This window comes from Phaethon lepturus, unplaced genomic scaffold (assembly GCF_000687285.1).
Source record: "Phaethon lepturus isolate BGI_N335 unplaced genomic scaffold, ASM68728v1 scaffold4225, whole genome shotgun sequence".
NCBI classification, from domain to species: domain Eukaryota; kingdom Metazoa; phylum Chordata; class Aves; order Phaethontiformes; family Phaethontidae; genus Phaethon; species Phaethon lepturus.
In genome coordinates, this window is record NW_010538240.1 from 167,585 (window position 1) to 185,514 (window position 17,930).

At 39.7% G+C, this 17,930-nt stretch overlaps 1 protein-coding gene across 1 annotated transcript in view; it reads right to left on the minus strand.

Moving 5' to 3' along the window:
* Positions 1-2,244: 2,244 nt before the first annotated feature.
* KCNC1 (potassium voltage-gated channel, Shaw-related subfamily, member 1) overlaps positions 2,245-17,930 on the minus strand; it is a 111,514-nt gene continuing 95,828 nt past the window's right edge. Inside the window, 2 exon segments of the mRNA XM_010286716.1 lie at positions 2,245-2,548; positions 5,342-5,530. Coding sequence (XP_010285018.1) covers positions 2,484-2,548; positions 5,342-5,530 — 254 coding nt within the window. The 3' untranslated portion in view covers positions 2,245-2,483.

Below are 17,930 nucleotides of genomic sequence, written 5' to 3' on the forward strand. Positions count from 1 at the left end.
GTTGTGCAAAGGGAACTGTGGGGTCAGACTGACCTTAAGGTTTAGAGCATCTCCTGAAGGGCAGTACATAGGAAGCGCTGTTCCGTTTCTGAAGGGTTTATAGAAGTCACCCAAAAGACATGGTTATCTCAAGTCAGAATAAGCTGAGAGGAGTACCTAAATGGAGGTGGGACTAGTAGATGTAAAAAGTAGCACAGAATGACAATTGCCTTAGGACATATGTACCCAACCTGTTAGCTAACACTCATATATATGCAAAGCACAGTGGAAGGGGGAGACCTATGTGGGATTTACAGGGCTGAATTTTTAGTATTCCTTATGGTAATGGAGAATTTGAGCAGCCTTTACTCTGGGCACTTGAGTTAGTGTTAAATAAAAAACGGGGCAGATAAATCTATTTCTGGATTCTCAATACTTTATAAAAGGAACAGTTGTTCATTAGGTAACTTTTCGATCCTGGATTAACCTGGATCTTACCTCTGGAGGCAAGAAATTGCCCATTTATCAGCTCAGAATAACAGCATAGAAACAGTGGGAGAAAAAATAGTTCATGTGAGAAAGGGTCGTCTACTGAAGTAGAAATCAGGTACGTAATGCTACATCAAGGACTACAAAGGAGTTTTCTAATTATGTACAAATTCAGATTATTAACCTTTCTCCTATTCCTAAAACACAGCTTGAGGTCTTCCTTGATTTCCCTTTTGGAGTACTGTTTTGTGAAGACAAGGTCCAGCTGCAGTTGGGCTTTTTTGTTTATAATTTAGCACTTACCAGAGCCATGAGTGTTTCTTCTGGTTTTGGGGGGTTTAATCTATACTTCCTCCAGACCATAAGGATACTGTTCCTTTATATTTCCATTCTCATCAGCAGTTGCAGATGCTGTAGCTTGTCTAGAAGGTTGGCAGCTCTTTTGAAGTTCCTCATGTGGGGTTAAAGGTATGTATCCTTCCTTATAGAAGTACTTTACCAAAAATGATAAAGCAACTCTAACACTGTTGACACATAGTCCATAGCTGTCATTTGTAGGATCTAAAATGAAATTTAATCCCATTGTGTTTCTTGGTTCTTACTGCTGCATGTTTTGTGTGGCAAATAAAGTGTGCCTTGGACACCTGGATTTCTTTCAGAGTTTCGTATCAGGTAGACTGCTGTGGCTCAGTGAAGAACAAGTGAAGGACGGGGCCCAAAGAAGTAAGAAAAACTGAATTCATTTAATCAGCTAAAAAGACAAACTTTTATTATTGTTGGGGAGGGAAAAGGAAGATACCTAGATAATTATAGGGTTTTTTAGTCTTCTCTCATAAAATTACTAATGGTGTGAATTCTTCAGACGTCGGTTGTATCAAGTGTTTGCAGGCTTCATTTATTATCTACTAACCAAAATTAGCATTGTAGAACCAAAGCAATACCAAGCTTTTCTCCTATGTTTCTGTTGAGAACACTGTATTTATTCAAGATTTTAGAAGCAAGTCTCTGGAAACCCCTGATTGCTTCAGGAAAGGATTCCCCTTTACACTATACAGCAGGCACTGAAACCATGATACAAAATTTATTTCATGCTAGAATTGTTTTGCATAACATTGTGCATGCATTTTACTCAGTACTAAATTGCATACAATGCTGTTGTCTTGTTTCTTAAACTTTGAGACCATTTATACTTGAGTATTTTCCTGATTTTGTACTATAAGTCCCAGTTTTAAAATAACACCTCTTTTGTTTAAAATTCATACTGATTACTTAATATGAACAATTTATGAAGGGTCTTTACGTTGGATCTATACATCAATAAAATACAACATAACCAGAGCTGGAAAATTAAATCTAGACCAGCTATTACTGTCAGGTCCGAAGGAAGGTCCCATGTGTCACAAGCATGCCAACAAAAACAGACAGGAAAAAGTTTTTCTTATTTTTATACACTTGTAGTTGGATTAAAAGTTCTTGATTTCCATGTCGGTGTGATGAACTGTGAAGGCGTGGTCAATATGACCGATGACTGCCTGATTGCACTTTTTAAAACCATTACTCTGTATCTTGTATACAAAAAGAAGCAATCCATAGCAAAGAAATGTACAGTTTTATGATGTTTTACATTTTGGCTACAACAATGTATGTAAAAGTAAAGAGCTTTGAAAGAAAATATATAACTTTGCTTTTTTTTTTTCTCCTCAATCATACATTTGCAGTGTTTCTTGTTTTTTGTTTGTTTTGTTTTGTTTTTTTTTTTTTTTTAATTTTTGTCTTCATGCAATTCATGCTATGGAACAAAAAAATAGATTAAAAAAAAAGGATCTTCTACAGTTTTGTTACATTTTGGCCGTAGAAAAAGCCTGCATCTCTAGTACAACTCCAAAACCACGAAGAATCATCCATAAAACCTGCATGGAGCGAGTTAACTTTGTCCCAATGAGAAGGTCTTCTATGCCTGCACAGTTCCACACAGATGTTTATTAGCCATCAATGTTCATCTCCATCTCGCCTTGTCAGGTCACTCTGACTGCCTCTGTTGGCATATATTTAGCAATGACTGGACTTTCTTTGCAAAGATCTGCATGTAAAGAATACAATCAGTACTTGAGCTTCTTCCCTGCGCTTTTCACATCAAGCTTGGCATCTTAGTTTTAAAGGAAGGAGGAAAAGGTGAAATAGCTACATGCAGAGGCAGCCATATTCTTCTTCAACAGGATTTTTTTTTCCATGCAGTCAGCCAGACTGAGACCTCTCTACAGTGTGTCTGAGTATTGCTTTCAGCTTAAAATAGGCGCCCATGCAAAGTTTCATCCTACTGTGCTTGTTTGCTCAAACTCCTGCAGGGTTCCTATGGCTCAAAAATATCCTGAGAAAAGCAAAATCTTCCATCGTTGTCATGGTTCAGCATCGACTAAATGCCTAACCCATTCCATACAGAGCCAGTAGATCCACCATTAGCCAAAATAAGCATATACTAGCATGATGCACCAGGAAGGAAACTTATCTGGTGCATCTACCCTTCATCCTCTGTACTGATACCATGCAGCGCGTATGGCCCACCAGTACTACGTAAATGCCTGCCTATTGTCATCTGAGTGCTAGTTAGGAGTGTTGTCACCTAGCATCAGTAGTAACACCATTCCCAGCAGGTGCTACTGTGAGACATTGCATCTTCAGACTTAGTCACCTGGATTATATGCAACATAGCATAGGCTAATTGAAAATAAAGCTTTTTAGACCATTCTCTGCTACTGATCCATGCTACAAAATAGATGGGATGGGAGACCAAGAACGTCTCACTGGACTAGGAGAACTGTAGGGCGCAGACACTGAGGATAATCCTATCGCTTTTCCACTTATGCCAGCTATGCTGTTAAGGCTCCGTGACATTTCGTAACCTTCATTTAAAAGAAAAATGCAAAGTACAGCATTGGATCAATGACAGAATGGACTAAGAATGAGGTCAACATTGTAGCCAGTTCAATAGCATCTGCATGCATGGACATGCCAAGAGTAGTATCGCTTGCAACATGACTCAGAAGGCCATTGAACTAAAGAACAAGTTTAAAAAATGTATGTTTTAAAAAAAAATCGTCATATCTCAAGGGTGGTCAGGCTATGTAATTGATCCTACACGCAGCAACATGGTTGTACCCTAAAAAAAAAGAGAGTCAGTGGGAGGGATTACACTCACGCATACCTGACCCTTCCACTTCATGCGTTTTGACCTCAGGTACAATTAAGGTTTCTGGTATCTTTGGGGGCAGGAGGGGGAAAAGGCAGCAAAATCCATCGAATTTACTGTGTTGCTGTAGAGATACTACTCCTTTGTTCTCAGCATTAAAAAAAAAAAAAAGAAAACAAAATTGCATGCATTCGGTTTCCCTCCCCCACCCTTCCCTCCCCCCCTTCTTTTTCAGACATGCATGTAAACAGCTCAGCAAGTGTACAGAGAGTTGCACAAAGTATGGATGAAATTTTGTTGGAACAACAATTAAGATGCTCTCAACGTGTTTCAAACAGGCCAACAATATGCTGACGTATATTACTCTTTAGCCAACCAGCCTCTGTTTCATTCAGTAACGAGAGGCAGTTGCAGTGCATCGTGAAAACCATACATTCCTCATCCCGAAGGATGTGCCATTTGGAGTGTTCCCCTGATCCACTGGAACCACCTGAACTCGCCCAGGCTGAATGAACGCGGCTAATGCTTATCCAATACAGAATCAAGTAAAACACTTTGCTACAAAGGTAAATTTTAGAGGATATACTTTCATATGAAAGTCTTGTGGTCCAACTATATCTTTGTTGATGATAAGCTTTAAACTTATAATTACATACACTATCTATAACTGGCATTTACTATAACTATTGCCCATCATACAATGGCACATGAGAATTCTATACTCCATACTCAGTGTATGGTTACATCATACAATCTTTGCAGTTTTAAAATATTGACTATATTATGTACTATATACAGTACACCAGTGATAAACACTGATTTGAAGAGAGAGATTTCTTTTCCAATTTTCCCATTCCTTATCAACTTTGATGCATATATATGTAACTCTAATTTTGGTTTGTATGGTTTCCTCATGTTAAAGTATTTAAACAAAATAGCCTATTTTAAGAAGGGAAGTTTTTTTTTACATTTGATTTGACTTCTGTTGCAAAATAGATTATTCTGACCATTAGCAAACTAAAATGCAGTTACTTCCAAGAGATCTGTAGCTGTCAGAAGTCTGAGAAACTAACTAGTAATGATTTATTTATGAAAGGAGAGTGATTTTAGGTGGATTATTTTCCAATTGTATGACACCTGTGCTAACAGATGTTCTTGTATGCTTCTCTTTCTCTGTTGAACTAAACAGTTATGAATATCCAAATAATTTGTTTTAGTGCTCTGTTAAGGTAGCCAAATAATAATTTCATATTTCTTGAGCATGTTTTGCATTTGTGTTTTATCTTTTCTGTCTGCCACCTCCAAATCTGTGCTGCTCAGTCTGGTAAGATCTGTGAGCTTTCCAAGTTGCAAACCTTCATTGCTATGAAATGTTAATTGGCCTCTCCTTGGAGGATGGCCTAATTTAAGGACATTGTAGAGCAGCTTCCACTAAAGCTTACTGTACCAGCTGGGGTGGAAGACTGACTGCCTAGCGTAGCTGCATGGGGTAGTTACAGCTCCTCAGGCTTTTCTTTCTGAAAGAATAGGTTAGAAACTCCAAATGCAGACATCAGGTGGTGGTTTCCAGCCCAAACGTGCATCTCTACAGCAAGCGCACTATTGCGTGCTACAGCTACAGCTGCCTTTCTCTTACTTATTTAAACCGGTTGCTAACTACATGGTTACAGGACCCCAGCTACATACCCTTTCTTATTCCTCCATCAGGCGGGCAGGGATATTCCCCGGTTGATAAGAGGAAGCAGGGTCCATATCTCTCCCGAGTGCCAGAGCGTGTAAAGGGCAGGCCCTCATCAGGCGTAATAGCCTGGTCTATGTGGGGACAGTCTTCGTTTGCCAGCGCCGCCTTGGCCACCTCACCATTCAGTTTCGAATCTTCAAACATATAAGCAGAAGGCTATTGAAACACTATGCACTGTTTATTAGAGTTCCAGCTGCAAATTAAGGGTTCACTGCTAAAGAGTTCTATAGCGACACTATAAAAGATAGCACATCTGTCCTAGACACTGCATTCATGTGCACTGCACCAAAATAAAATAAAGTTCGTTAAGTGGGAGGAGAAACAAAACGTGATCGCGTTAGGTGTAACAGCAGCCACCTGTACTTCCACATAGAGGGGCAGTTTCAGAAACGCACGTGCATTGGTTCCTAGTCCTGTGAGCAGAAGACCGCGGTTAGAAATCGGATTATGTTTTTGCATGATGTTGGATGGTGCATGAATGACCTGTTTGTCATGAAGCCTACTGTCGCTCAGAGCTTTCAAGAGGCAGTGGACTGTGAGTTGTGTTTTAGTATTTGAGTATACTCTGTGCTGATTTATACCTTGTGCAATATTACTGACAGCAAAATTCCTGCTCTTCCTCTCCCCAGAATTTACCCAGATCGTTCTATAGTGTTTCCAGTATTAGTTGTGCAGAATGGCTGTACACGTTTTAGACACACAGAGTACGTTACATATGGAAATATGACAGCAGAACATGGATTTTTAAAAAAGCAATCCATTTTCTGATGTTCTCTTCTGAAACACACTCAGTATTTGCAATGCCAGCACAGGACACTACACATAGAAAACACTACAGCAGGCCATGAATTTGGAAAATAGATAGAGTAAAATTTACTGTCGTCTGTAAATAATGAAAATAGGTTGTCAGATTTGCGCATTTTGCTCCACACATTCCCATGAGGATAGACTGAGAATAGTACGTTTTCTCTGTGTGACTTGCTTGATGTTTATAAACAATTTAAAGTGCTATTTAGTGTAGGATTTATTACAGGGTTTTAAAGTGCAAATTAGTGTATTGAGAATATACTTGAAACATGGCATAGCTCGATATGAGTATTTTGGTTGAAGGGAGCGAAAAACAGTCAAAATGTGCCTTCTGAAGTTTCACAAATGCTGAGATATGTTAACTCAGTAGTATTGGCAGCATCCTACACCTCGGTTGCACAATGCTTATTACCTAGACACTGTAAGGCAATGGGTGGTTCTGCAAGTCTTTAAGGAAAGACAATCTCAATGGATAGACTTCATTTCAGTGCCTCTTCCAGATTCGTGTACTAGCTTGTTCTGAATGCTACATGATGCTGTAATTTATTTTTCAATGGTTTTGAAGCCAAGTGGTAAAACAAGCCCAAAAGAAAAACACATTAGGTAGGGTTTGGAAATATGATTCTGATCCTCTGGTTTCAGATGGACAACACAGATGAGTAGTAAGCAAAAGCCTTTTGAAATTATATTTGTTGCTTTGCATACACACACGGACGCACATGTATATGACACGTACTATGTATCTATCCATGCCCCAGTAATTGCATTCTGTGCCTTTTATTTAGCTGTAACTGTTTTTTCATAACAGTCTTTTCTGCAGATTTCACCTCTGCCTCCTTTCTTCTCCATGCAGAATTAGCCAACTATTTCCCTAAAGAGGGAGGTAGGAACATTTTGTTTTGTGAGCAATGAAATAATTAGGGCTCTCAATACATTTAAAAAACTGGCAAAAGCTGTAGGTGCATTTCAATAGGAATCTAAAGTTTTAAGGTTGCACTGAGTTGCAATTCCTTTCTGTTTGTAATACTCCCTGCTATTTAATACCACTGTTTGCACAAAAACCTGGTATAGCTGCCATAGTAATTGTGATATTGCAGGTACTGAGCTGCTCATTTAAAAATCACTTAACTGTGTTTGGGGAGAGCTGCTGTCCTCATGGGAATGAGCAAAGAATTGAGCTTCTTCATAAGCCTCTACTGCTACAAGCTGATGGCTCTAATCCTGAAATGAGGGAGGCAGCTGTGTCAGCAGAGCTCTGCATTGAAACCTCCAAGACTCCTACTGCTATACCTGAGCCTGGATTTGCAAACTGAACTGTTAGTGTTGGAGGGAGCACTGGGTCCATTTCTGGAGCTCAAAACACTTTGGAACAGAGTGGTTGTGAGTCAGGCTGCCCACTGGTAACAGTCATTGATCCTTTTGGAAGTAGCTTGCAGGCTCTGTTGTACTTGAATGACATGAAAATTGACCTTTCTTGGAATTAATTTAATTTCTTAAATTGCATTATACCTCCCTAGCAACTTGAGCTGGAACTTGCTCTTGCAGCCTCCTCAGGGTCCTTTAGCACTGATGAATTTTTCTCTATACTTGTTGAAAATTCACAACCTTGTTATCTTCTATTCAATAGGCAGAGAACAGAGTAGCTGGAAACGTGGACAAATCACTGAACTGTCCTACTAATGTCCCTTGAACATTCCATGCAAGGGCGATGCCTTAGGGATCACATTCTGGATAGCAATGCTAATCCACAATGGCAATTTTGCTAAATATTTTGGAAGCAGAGAAATTACTAGCACAAAAGACTGCATCTATTGCTGATGTACATAAGTAATGTTAAGTAGAGTATCTGTGTTCCAAACCACTGTCTGCAGCACCTAATTCTCTGAAGGTAGGACTCAGCAATCACATGATACTTAGTATGTGATTAGCCTGTAATGGGAATAAAGAAAACATCGCTGTCATCGGCCCACAGTTAGAAGTTCCCATTGTTTTAATTAGCAGATCTACATGCTGAACAATTTCAGGAATGAGATCTAGAGATGGAATGAAATGATGTTATTTTAGGTTGATTTCTTAAGTTTCAGTTTGCATGCTTTTTCCAAGATTGACTATGGGTTTGAGAGATGTCCAGATAAAGCAAAACTGCTGAAACCATTACTGCCTGGCCACTACCAGTCTAGTCAAACCAATGACGACTATTTCTAGGTGCTTAAAACTTCTAAGGCTTGATTCTGGCCTACCAAATTCACATGAGTCTCTCCATCTCTGCTAGCAGAATCTGAATTAGGCTTGTACTGCATATTTGTTCTTTAGGTTCTGTTTCATGAAGAAACGTCAGTGCTATCATCTCTTACAGTTGGGTAGGACTACCATGCAGTGAAATGACTTGCCCACTTCTATGTAAGAGGTTATTTACAACAAAATCTTCTGACTCTCAGCTTGGCACCTTAGCTCCATAATTGTCCTATCTGTAAATACCTAGTTAACTACACCAGCTTTAAACATTCTCCTGCAGAGATTTGGCTGAGAGGCTAAAGAAAGTATTCGGCAGATCTCCCAGGTGAGTAGTTTGTTTTACAACTACCTCATTTGTGTGGTTTCCACTTTCTTTTTCCTATCTCATCTACCTTCATTTGCAGAAAAGTACTATTAAAATGCCTCTGGTGTTTCCAAGCAAACACTGAATTTCACAATGGGGGGAGGGATTCTGAAAAAACACAAACTTAGGAGAACTACTGGATTTCGCATTAGTATACTCTGCTTATTGTGGAGAAGCACAGTAGAGATTGCCCGTGTACTTGCTGCATGGTTCATCTCTCTTGTCACAGCAAACGGTTTGACACTGTCATAGTGACTTTACCAGTGCTGCTGGTTTTGATTATAAGCTAGACTCTGGCACTGAATCTCCACCTATATTCATTGACCTCAATCTATGCTTGGAAATGTGGCACTTGTACAGAAGTGGTACCTGCACTGGAAAAGTCACCCCAGTCCTCTTTCTTTAAGCAAACACTGCCATTGTCCAACAGCTGCCAAGAAACAAGTTCCTGGTCTACCCTTCTTATCTTAGATGTCTTCAGAAATTGCATGTGGGCCAGGGATGGTCCCAGCTCACACTGCTTCCTCTTGGGGTTGTAGCTGCCCCCCTCCATTGTCTCCCATGTGTCTAGAGAGCTGTGAAGTGGTCACTTACCCCGAAGACTGGATGAGTTGACAGGCACTCTCGGAGGGACCATTTTCAGTCCTTTACCCGATTGGAAATACAATGCCTTTTCCAGTCCTTATAGGAACTTCTGTAGGCCATAACCACTTTGACTGAAACAGGGCTGAGAGAAACTCCACAATTCATAGCATGGTATTCATGCATATTTACCCATGAGTCAGTATCTGGCCACATGAACCATGCCAGAATCTTTGACATTGTGCTGAAGAAGTTGGGGTCTTTTCAGCCCTAGATCAGAAACACAGCAATTAAGAGATATGGTGCTGTTTCCTTTGATCACATTAGGTCACTGGCAATCATTTCCAGAAGAACACAGCCTGACTGTGTTCTTAAATCCTAAATGTTTTCTAATCCTTAAACAAGGATAGCTTGTTTAAGGATTAAAAGAGACAAGGACCCAGCTTGACTCCCTGTAACTTCCCTGAATAGCCATTTGCCATTCCACAAAGGCTTGGGGGACTTCAAGATTCTGCAGCCCTTTTAAAAGGGAAGGGGTTGACAAGCAGGAAGGAGGTAGGAGCAGTTGAGTGCAAAGCAGGGCCAGAATTGAGACAGGAAGTTGTTTGAAAGATTAAGATCTTTCTACTGGGGAGACCTTGTCTGACTAAAGTTACATTCCATACCACCACCCCATGTACACCTAAAAATGAATTTACAGCTTGTCTAGATCTCAGCTGTGTTCTTATAGCCCTGATCCCAAACCTGGGATTGCCATTATTACGGTCTGTGGATAGTCCCACTCCTGACATTGTCCATTGAGTGAGTTAATTACGCTTCTGTTTTTCAGACCTTATGCACTTTTCTGCTGATATAAAAGGGCTGTTAATGTGGAAAACGTTAGTTCTGTCCTACTATGCCAGCAAGGGGAAACTCTTGGTATGATGGTTTTCCCTGGCTCTTGGGCTAGTGACAGAATGGCACAAGAACAGAGATCGCATGGCCAAGGTGAGGGTGAACTGCTGTGCTCTAGCTTTTCTTAGTTACAAGCCTGTTAGCTGCAAGTGGGAGGTAGAGCAGTTGTGAGGCTGCTGTAGTTGCTGGTTGAGGACAGAATTTCCAAGCTGTCTTTATTCTAGAGAAAATGCAAAGATTTTACATTCATTTTGCATCCTATTTTTGCAGCATCACTTTTGCCTGGTACTTCTTCTGCTAAGCAAATTATTATGACGAAATTAAGAGTGTGAATCCAAGTATCCAAAGATGTTTACTCTGATTTGTGGAGGGGTTAAAAGCTGCTTAGCATCTGAAAATACCCATTGATTTTTATATCCCTAAATTTCTCTCTGAGATGTTGCATCAAAAGGAAATATTTACAATTCAATTCCCTACTCTCTTGAGTCTCTTTAATTCCAACTTCACTCCTGTTAGCAAGTTGTTTCTGTTTTAGTTGCCTGGATAGTGTTTACTGTCCATTAATATTCATTGGTCACTCATCAGTTGCATCAGTCTAAATCACTTCATTTTTTTATACTAGACTCCATCTAAACTCTGCTGTGCTTCTTCACTGAGTAAGGGAGGGTCAGAGCATAATAGCAACTCAGGAAGTAAAGGAACTGCACACTGAGAAAAATATGCTTTTCTTGAGTTAGTACATGGCTATAGTGATTTCTGAGTTAACACAGAATTTACTAGACGATTAAAAATAAGATTAGTAGTGATAAATTTCATGCTGTCCCTCTAGAAAAGTATCAGAAATGTCTATCAGCTATTTTTTACCATTCTTTCAAAGTAGTGTTTGGTGGTAATTGGGGGACATTGTAACAAAATACTTTGCTCAGGACCTGATTCAGCAAAATAACAACTATGCTGCTGTGCCAGACCATCTTCGGCTACATAAATCAATTTTTATGGACTCCAGAGCCTCATGCAGGAATAAGAAATATGGTTCCCATGGGTAGGGGCTTATTTTTATTGTTGTTAAATCAGGTCCTTAGAGTGAAAGGGGTATAACTATATTAAAATAGAAAAGGAATTATAGAGAAGGTATATTAAACCACAGACAAAGGATGATGAAGTGATGAAGTTATGGCTTGGAGAATATGGAAGGAAGTATAGCATAGAGAAGAACAGCATAGAAAATATGGGTTTAAACCTTTGAAAATGAGTAATGATGCATCAGCAATGGACATCACTGGTTTTCAAAATGGCAGTGGAAAAAATCCTAAATTGGTAGGTTTGGGAATTTTTTCTGCTGGAGAATAATGAAAATTAATTTTTTCCCATGCAGACTATCTGAAAAAAAGAAAGTAATTTAACTAAGTAGTTCTATTGTCATACCAAGTACTTACTCTTTGCATTAATACCTCGCATCAGGTTTTGTGTCACAACCTCAGTGATGTTACCTATAATCTGTGACATTCCTTGTTCTTTTGCATTAAAGAACTGTATTGTAATCTCCTCGGCTGCCCAACATGGAGCTCAGGTTGATGGGAATTGGAGAAAAACTTCACAGAATAAAATGTGACAGTCTGTAACATACACAAGTTGCAAGCAACGTACAGTAATAACAAGGAAATGTTAACAAACGGAGTGAAAGAGAGAAAGAGAAAAAGAGAGAGAAAATGTGAAGAACATGTAAAAAAATTAAGATTCCTGTATAACAACTCAGTTTTAGTTACCCCAATATTCTAAGGCCATTAAAATAAAAATCTTTGTTAGTTCTAGGTATCTTTATTAAAGTTCCCTGTTTTTTATATTACTGTACGTGAAGCTCTTCTGAGTAGATATCACACGGATGGACTTTACACTGGGACGACAGCAGAATTTAGTATGCTACATGAATACACAGAATCCTTCCGACCCAACCTACCTCTTCAACATTTACTCACCACTGTGTTGACCTGGGTCCCTCCAGGAAGCCGTGTCCCCCAGTTAAGGCATTCCAGTGACGGTGGTGACCACCTCTCCCAGTACTAACTGGCCAACATAGTAACATCACTCCCAGAGAATATCACCTTTGAGAGGTACTACTTCTTGAAGTGAGGTGACAGTATGTTGGCTGCCTACCTATTGGTACTGCTAGAGGAAATACAGGAGCTCTAGTTAAGTAGATCCAGTGCATCTTGCTATTACAGATATTATTGATATGTGCTTAATGCAGTGCTGAGAACTGTTGCTCCTGGAAGTGCTGCATTGCAACGAGCTCTGGAAGATCCTTCCTAGTTTTATCTTGACACTTCTGGGGTTTCACACCCATCCTGGACTTCTGAGAGTCTCACTAACACCATATTTTATGAGTGCTGTGGGTCGTTGACGGGTCAGGTAGACATTGCGGGAAAACGGAGTCAGGTGACTCATGCTACAATCTTACATTATCGCTCTGGCTGAAGAATACAGTATGATGATCTGTACAGTATGGAAGGTGTCTGAGACATGGAGCATGGATGAATACAAAGAACAATGACAGCAGGAATGGTAGATTGCTTGTTATTTCAGCTTTGTGCTTATAAACAGACAAGCAAGTAGCCCAAAGGCTTGGAGAAAATTTCCACCAAGTACAGAGTAAGAGGGATATGAGCCGGTGGACTGGGCACAGAACTGGGACTTCACATCCTAAACCCCTTTGTCCCTGGCCATTTGTAGTGTTGGGTAAGTCATCTTGTCTGTCTAGTTCTACTGCAGCAGAGATGTGTTTCTTGCACAGAGATTCCTTTTGTTGTATCTATCCTGCAAACACCAGTCATACTCAGTCCAGCAGAAGGGAGAGATGCCAAGAGTACCTCTTTCATATCCCAGGAATGCATTCTGCACTGGATGGCATGGGAGCTGCAGTGGCAGGCACGTGCTCGAGAAAGAGGATTTACCATATTTACATCTGCCTTGTGCTGGAGGATTGGCACAGGTTGGCCTTATTTGGCTGGAGTGCTTGCACCTGTGTTTTCCCATCACTTAAAGTGCCTCATGCTCATTAAGTTATTAAAGCATGAAAAATGCTAAGACTTATTATTTAGTTCTGCTATTGTTTTTCAGCTTAGTGCATTGCTGCCCCTACACGCACTCATCACTGGCTGTGGCCAGACCACAGGGGCCTGTGTGGGGATGTTTTTTTTAAAGAAGTTTTTTAATGTCTCTCTTAGTGGCAGATAAAAGTGGGAAACCTAAAGTGCTGTGCTTGTATTCATAGCTCCTCATTTTTGTTTTCAAGTGACTTGGTATAGAGGATGTTATTTTTTACTCAAATTCTAAAGTAAACCAGCACTGTACTGCAAGTGACACTCACCCATTGTATCTCTACAGGAAATGACAGGTGAATAATTGTACAACAAAGTATTATATTATATTAGTTATAAATTCTGCTTTGCATGTGATCCACAGCTATGAAATTGCAGAAATGCCACATGGGGCAGCGGGCAAGGAATAGATCCAAATTGCTTCCAGGTAACTATAGGCACTTAACTGAGGATCTTAAGTTAGAGTAGCAGTCACTGAGATCACTTATGGAGAAAGCCGCCTCCAGAGGGCAATTCAGATCATAAATGAATGAATTACTCTCTGAGACTGCCTGACTTCTCTTCCAGTATAAGGGGGACCTCAGGCAAATGCATCTTAAGTTAGATTACAAGGACTGAGTATTCCTTTTATTTTGAGCATTTACAATTTCTACGTTACATCCAGAGGACTCCATCTTGAGTGATGTTAAGATGCGACCATTACCTCATTTGCCATTTTGGATTTTTGAAGGCTAAGAATAGGGAGGAGAGAAAAAACATCTCTCTACTACCTTTTCTCCCGCCTTTTTAGTATTTTTTATGTCCAGTACTTTTAAACATTAAAGTCTTTTGAGCTGAAACAGACCTACAATCTTTGCAGTTACATTGCTGTCTACTATCCATCTTACAGAGAGGGTCAAAGGTTTTATGACACTTAAAATTAGATGAGATTTTTTTTTAATGTTCAAAGCATTTGATCAGAGAATTTGCTTCCCTGTGGATTGAAGGACCACCACAATGACTACATACTTGTGGCTTTAACAATGCTTTGCTATCCATAAAAGCCGCTGAAGTTCACAAACTACAGCGAAATGTTAGGCAGCATAATGGGCCTGTTACAAGAACTGCCAAGAGTCCCCAGCTCCCACTGGGCATTGGCACTAGAATTACAGTGCTCAGCACACTTCTGACGTTAGAACCGTGTGTTACACAAGGAATACAGGTTGTTTAGGTTATGGTGACAGAAGGGATGAAAAATGAAGCCCTGAGAAAAGAGCAGCTCCTTCAGAAAGCATGAATGATAAAGCTGAAATGGGTAATTCCACATTATTTCTTTAAAAGGAGATCAGCTCTCTCTCAGGAAATTGCATTGAAATAATAGGTTCCTAATGTCACAGCTTGCTCCAGTTCACCATGAAGTACACTGGAGTCACTATAACTATGTAGTTCTTCTCTGTCAGTGATAGACTTGGATTGCTTTAACTATTCAGACATAGGAATAGTCAAGGAGTGGGTTATGGAAAATTGTTTTTTGGGCAGGTAAGTAAAACAACCACAGAAGTTTTTCTGAAGCTAAAGACTGTATTAGTAATAACAGACATTTCCCCTCTTCTCTTAGGTGCCTGAATTCTAGTAATATTTCTTCCATATTTTGCAGCTATGCAATGAATAGAGAATTTTGCCATACACTGTGAAAAAGGCTGCACAAACTGCACAATATATTTGTATGAAGATATGATATCCTTGGAGCATAGTTTAAGTGAAGCTGCATGCAGACAGGATCAGAGAGGTGAGAAATTCATATTTTGGCCATATTAAAGTCAATATAAACACTGTGTGTGCTGGTGTTGTAAATATATATATGAAAACAATAAAAACTTGGGTTAAATCCGAACAAACTGAAAATAACCCATTACCTGTGCTTATGTATCATGGATGCATTCTTAAGACATTGGTGCTCTGTGGCACCAGACAGTACTGTAGACATCAAATGAAGTTATGAATTGCATTAATATTCTAAATTTCTTTTACAGTGCTGGAAAACGACATTCACCACTTCATCCTATGGCAACTTTAAGATGTAACCATGAAGTCAACCTATCCTTCAGGTAAGCACACAGCTCACAGAAGAGAGGGCCTGGAGAGCTGAGTAACATTTTCAGAACAAAACTGAGAGCTTTCAAGATTTGTTTTGTATGTTTTGAGGTTTTCTTACAAACTTATACCTTAAAGTATTTCACTTATCTCCACTGAGATAAATTACTTATACCTGTAGGACAGTGTGTGGTTTGGGACAGAAACCAGCTAAGTTTAAGTGGTTGAAACTGGCTTTTTCTGTTTTGCTTCCATTTGAAGCAAATTTTGCTTTGCCTTTTTCTCTGTTTTTCTGTTATGATACCGACTGTTTGGAATACTCAGAAGCCTTTAGATAAAAGACACTGCAGCACAGCAGACTGTGGTTATGACCGATGCTTGTCCAACTAGTGGCTTTGCCACAGACCTTTCAACTGATCTTGCTCAATTAAATTAAGCCCTATGTCAAAGAAAAATACTGGAGATTACTTCCATTTTCTCTTTGCTGTCTACTTAGCCTGTTGGGTATTTGATTGTAATGTGGTGGTTGTCACATATAGGACAACAGCAAAACGAAGCCCTGATCTTGAATGGGGCCTGTAAACAACACTGCAACATAACAAAGTTAATAGTTTGATATGGTAATGCTAGAACTTGGTGTGTATATTTTAAGTGAGGGGACAACTGGTTCTCTGTAGTCTGGGATATCCCCAGGTCAAGGAATTTTTCTCAAATTGGTCAGGTGAGATCTTCTCCTTTGTATCAGGCCCAGTTCCTTCAGGCATGACATAAGCAGTATCTTAAGAATTTACCAACATCAGACGCTGCCTTGAAGAAGGTTTTTTGGTATAGAGGAAATCTCTACTTTCTTAATGCTGCTGGTGAAGTCCTGCCTGCAGCAATAGCACTGCCGTCCTCTACTCTGAAATGCCTTCCCTTCTGCTTCTTTCCCTGCCACCCATTGACAGGATTAGATGGGATGGAGAGCAGCAAGGGTTGCTGTAGCAAGGGGAGGCATGGTAGGATTGAACTCTGACATTCTTTATATCAAATTAAAATCAAATGCTGTTATTTAAAGATACCCTCCTGCCAGGTGTAGATTAGCCAGGACTGAGCTGCTGAGAGTGTTGGGGACAATTTAAAAATTTAATTCAAACCTACCAGAATTTAAACTCAACCCATCTTTGCTTTGCCTGCAAATGGCCATAGCATCATTGGCAGCAGCTGTGCAGCCTGTGGGCAAAGTTCTGCTGTTTGCATGTCCATGCCAGGAAAGTGCTCCTTAGCCTGAGAGGAAGCACTGGGACGTGGCTGTGCAGAGTTCTCGGTAGAGGCCCCTTGGCTCTGCATGTGTGGATCAAGAACAGCTGTGAACTGCTGACTTGGTGCATGAGAGGGCTACAGAGAGATAGTCATATGTGGAACTATTTCATACTCATCACTCTTTTGTGAAGTGTTTAATCATTCCACCACACATAATATATGGAATTAATAACTTCATGTGATATCCTTTACACCTGAGCAACTAAACAGGCTTTTTCTGGAATAATGTATTAGATATACATCATATGACCTTATGTCACCTAGACACTGTCACAGCTTTACAGTTAAAAATTACAAGAAATATCTTGGACAACTCAGGCATTATTTTAGAAACATTAGGCACCCATTCTGTGTTCCTAGTACAACGTTAACTGGTTGTTTACAGTTAGGTGCTGTTAACCAGTCCAAATATTTTACAGTATGGGAAACTGCTGTTTCACTGCTTGCATGTCTCTGTTTTCATATAATGTGCAGGTTATAGTTTCAGGAACAAGTCAGTGCCTATGAATGCTTCATATTACATAAGTGAACCTCAACATCCAAGGCAATGCAGATCTTGTTTTAACAGTGCGGTTCTGAGCTTATTATTTTTAACTTTTGTCTTGCACACATATAGATCTTTCTCTATTAGGAAGCTAAGAGATGCAGGCAATATTTTTTGCTACTAGTGGTGCATAATAATTATCAGAAACAGAACTCCAGCAACAGTGTTATCAAGTCCATTTTGTTAGCTGAAGTACAAGTGTGCTTTGCTACTTCTTAAAATATATATGCTTGTATATGTATATAAAAATAGTTCCTCTGAATTATTGCAGAAATAGATAGGTTGCCATTACTATCAATACTTCACGGATATTGTGGTAACAGCTGATTTTAGAGCACTGATGGTGGCAAAACAGTTCCACATTGAACCAAAATTACACGTATTCTCAGGATACCAGTGTGGAATTGCACTGAACTCGTAGAGTTCTTAGTCCTCTAGTTCCCAGAGAGGACCAGAGTAGTTAATGGTAGGAACTTTATAAAGCAAGGGATTTCTGAGAAGAAAGTAACTCTGTAGCGGACCGCTAACGTACTCAAGAGTCTGGCATCTCTTGCACATTACAATTGGGTAGTTGGCATATTGCTCATAGGAGACACGCAATATTGTTTGTGCCCTCTTTTCCTCTTGATGTTTGA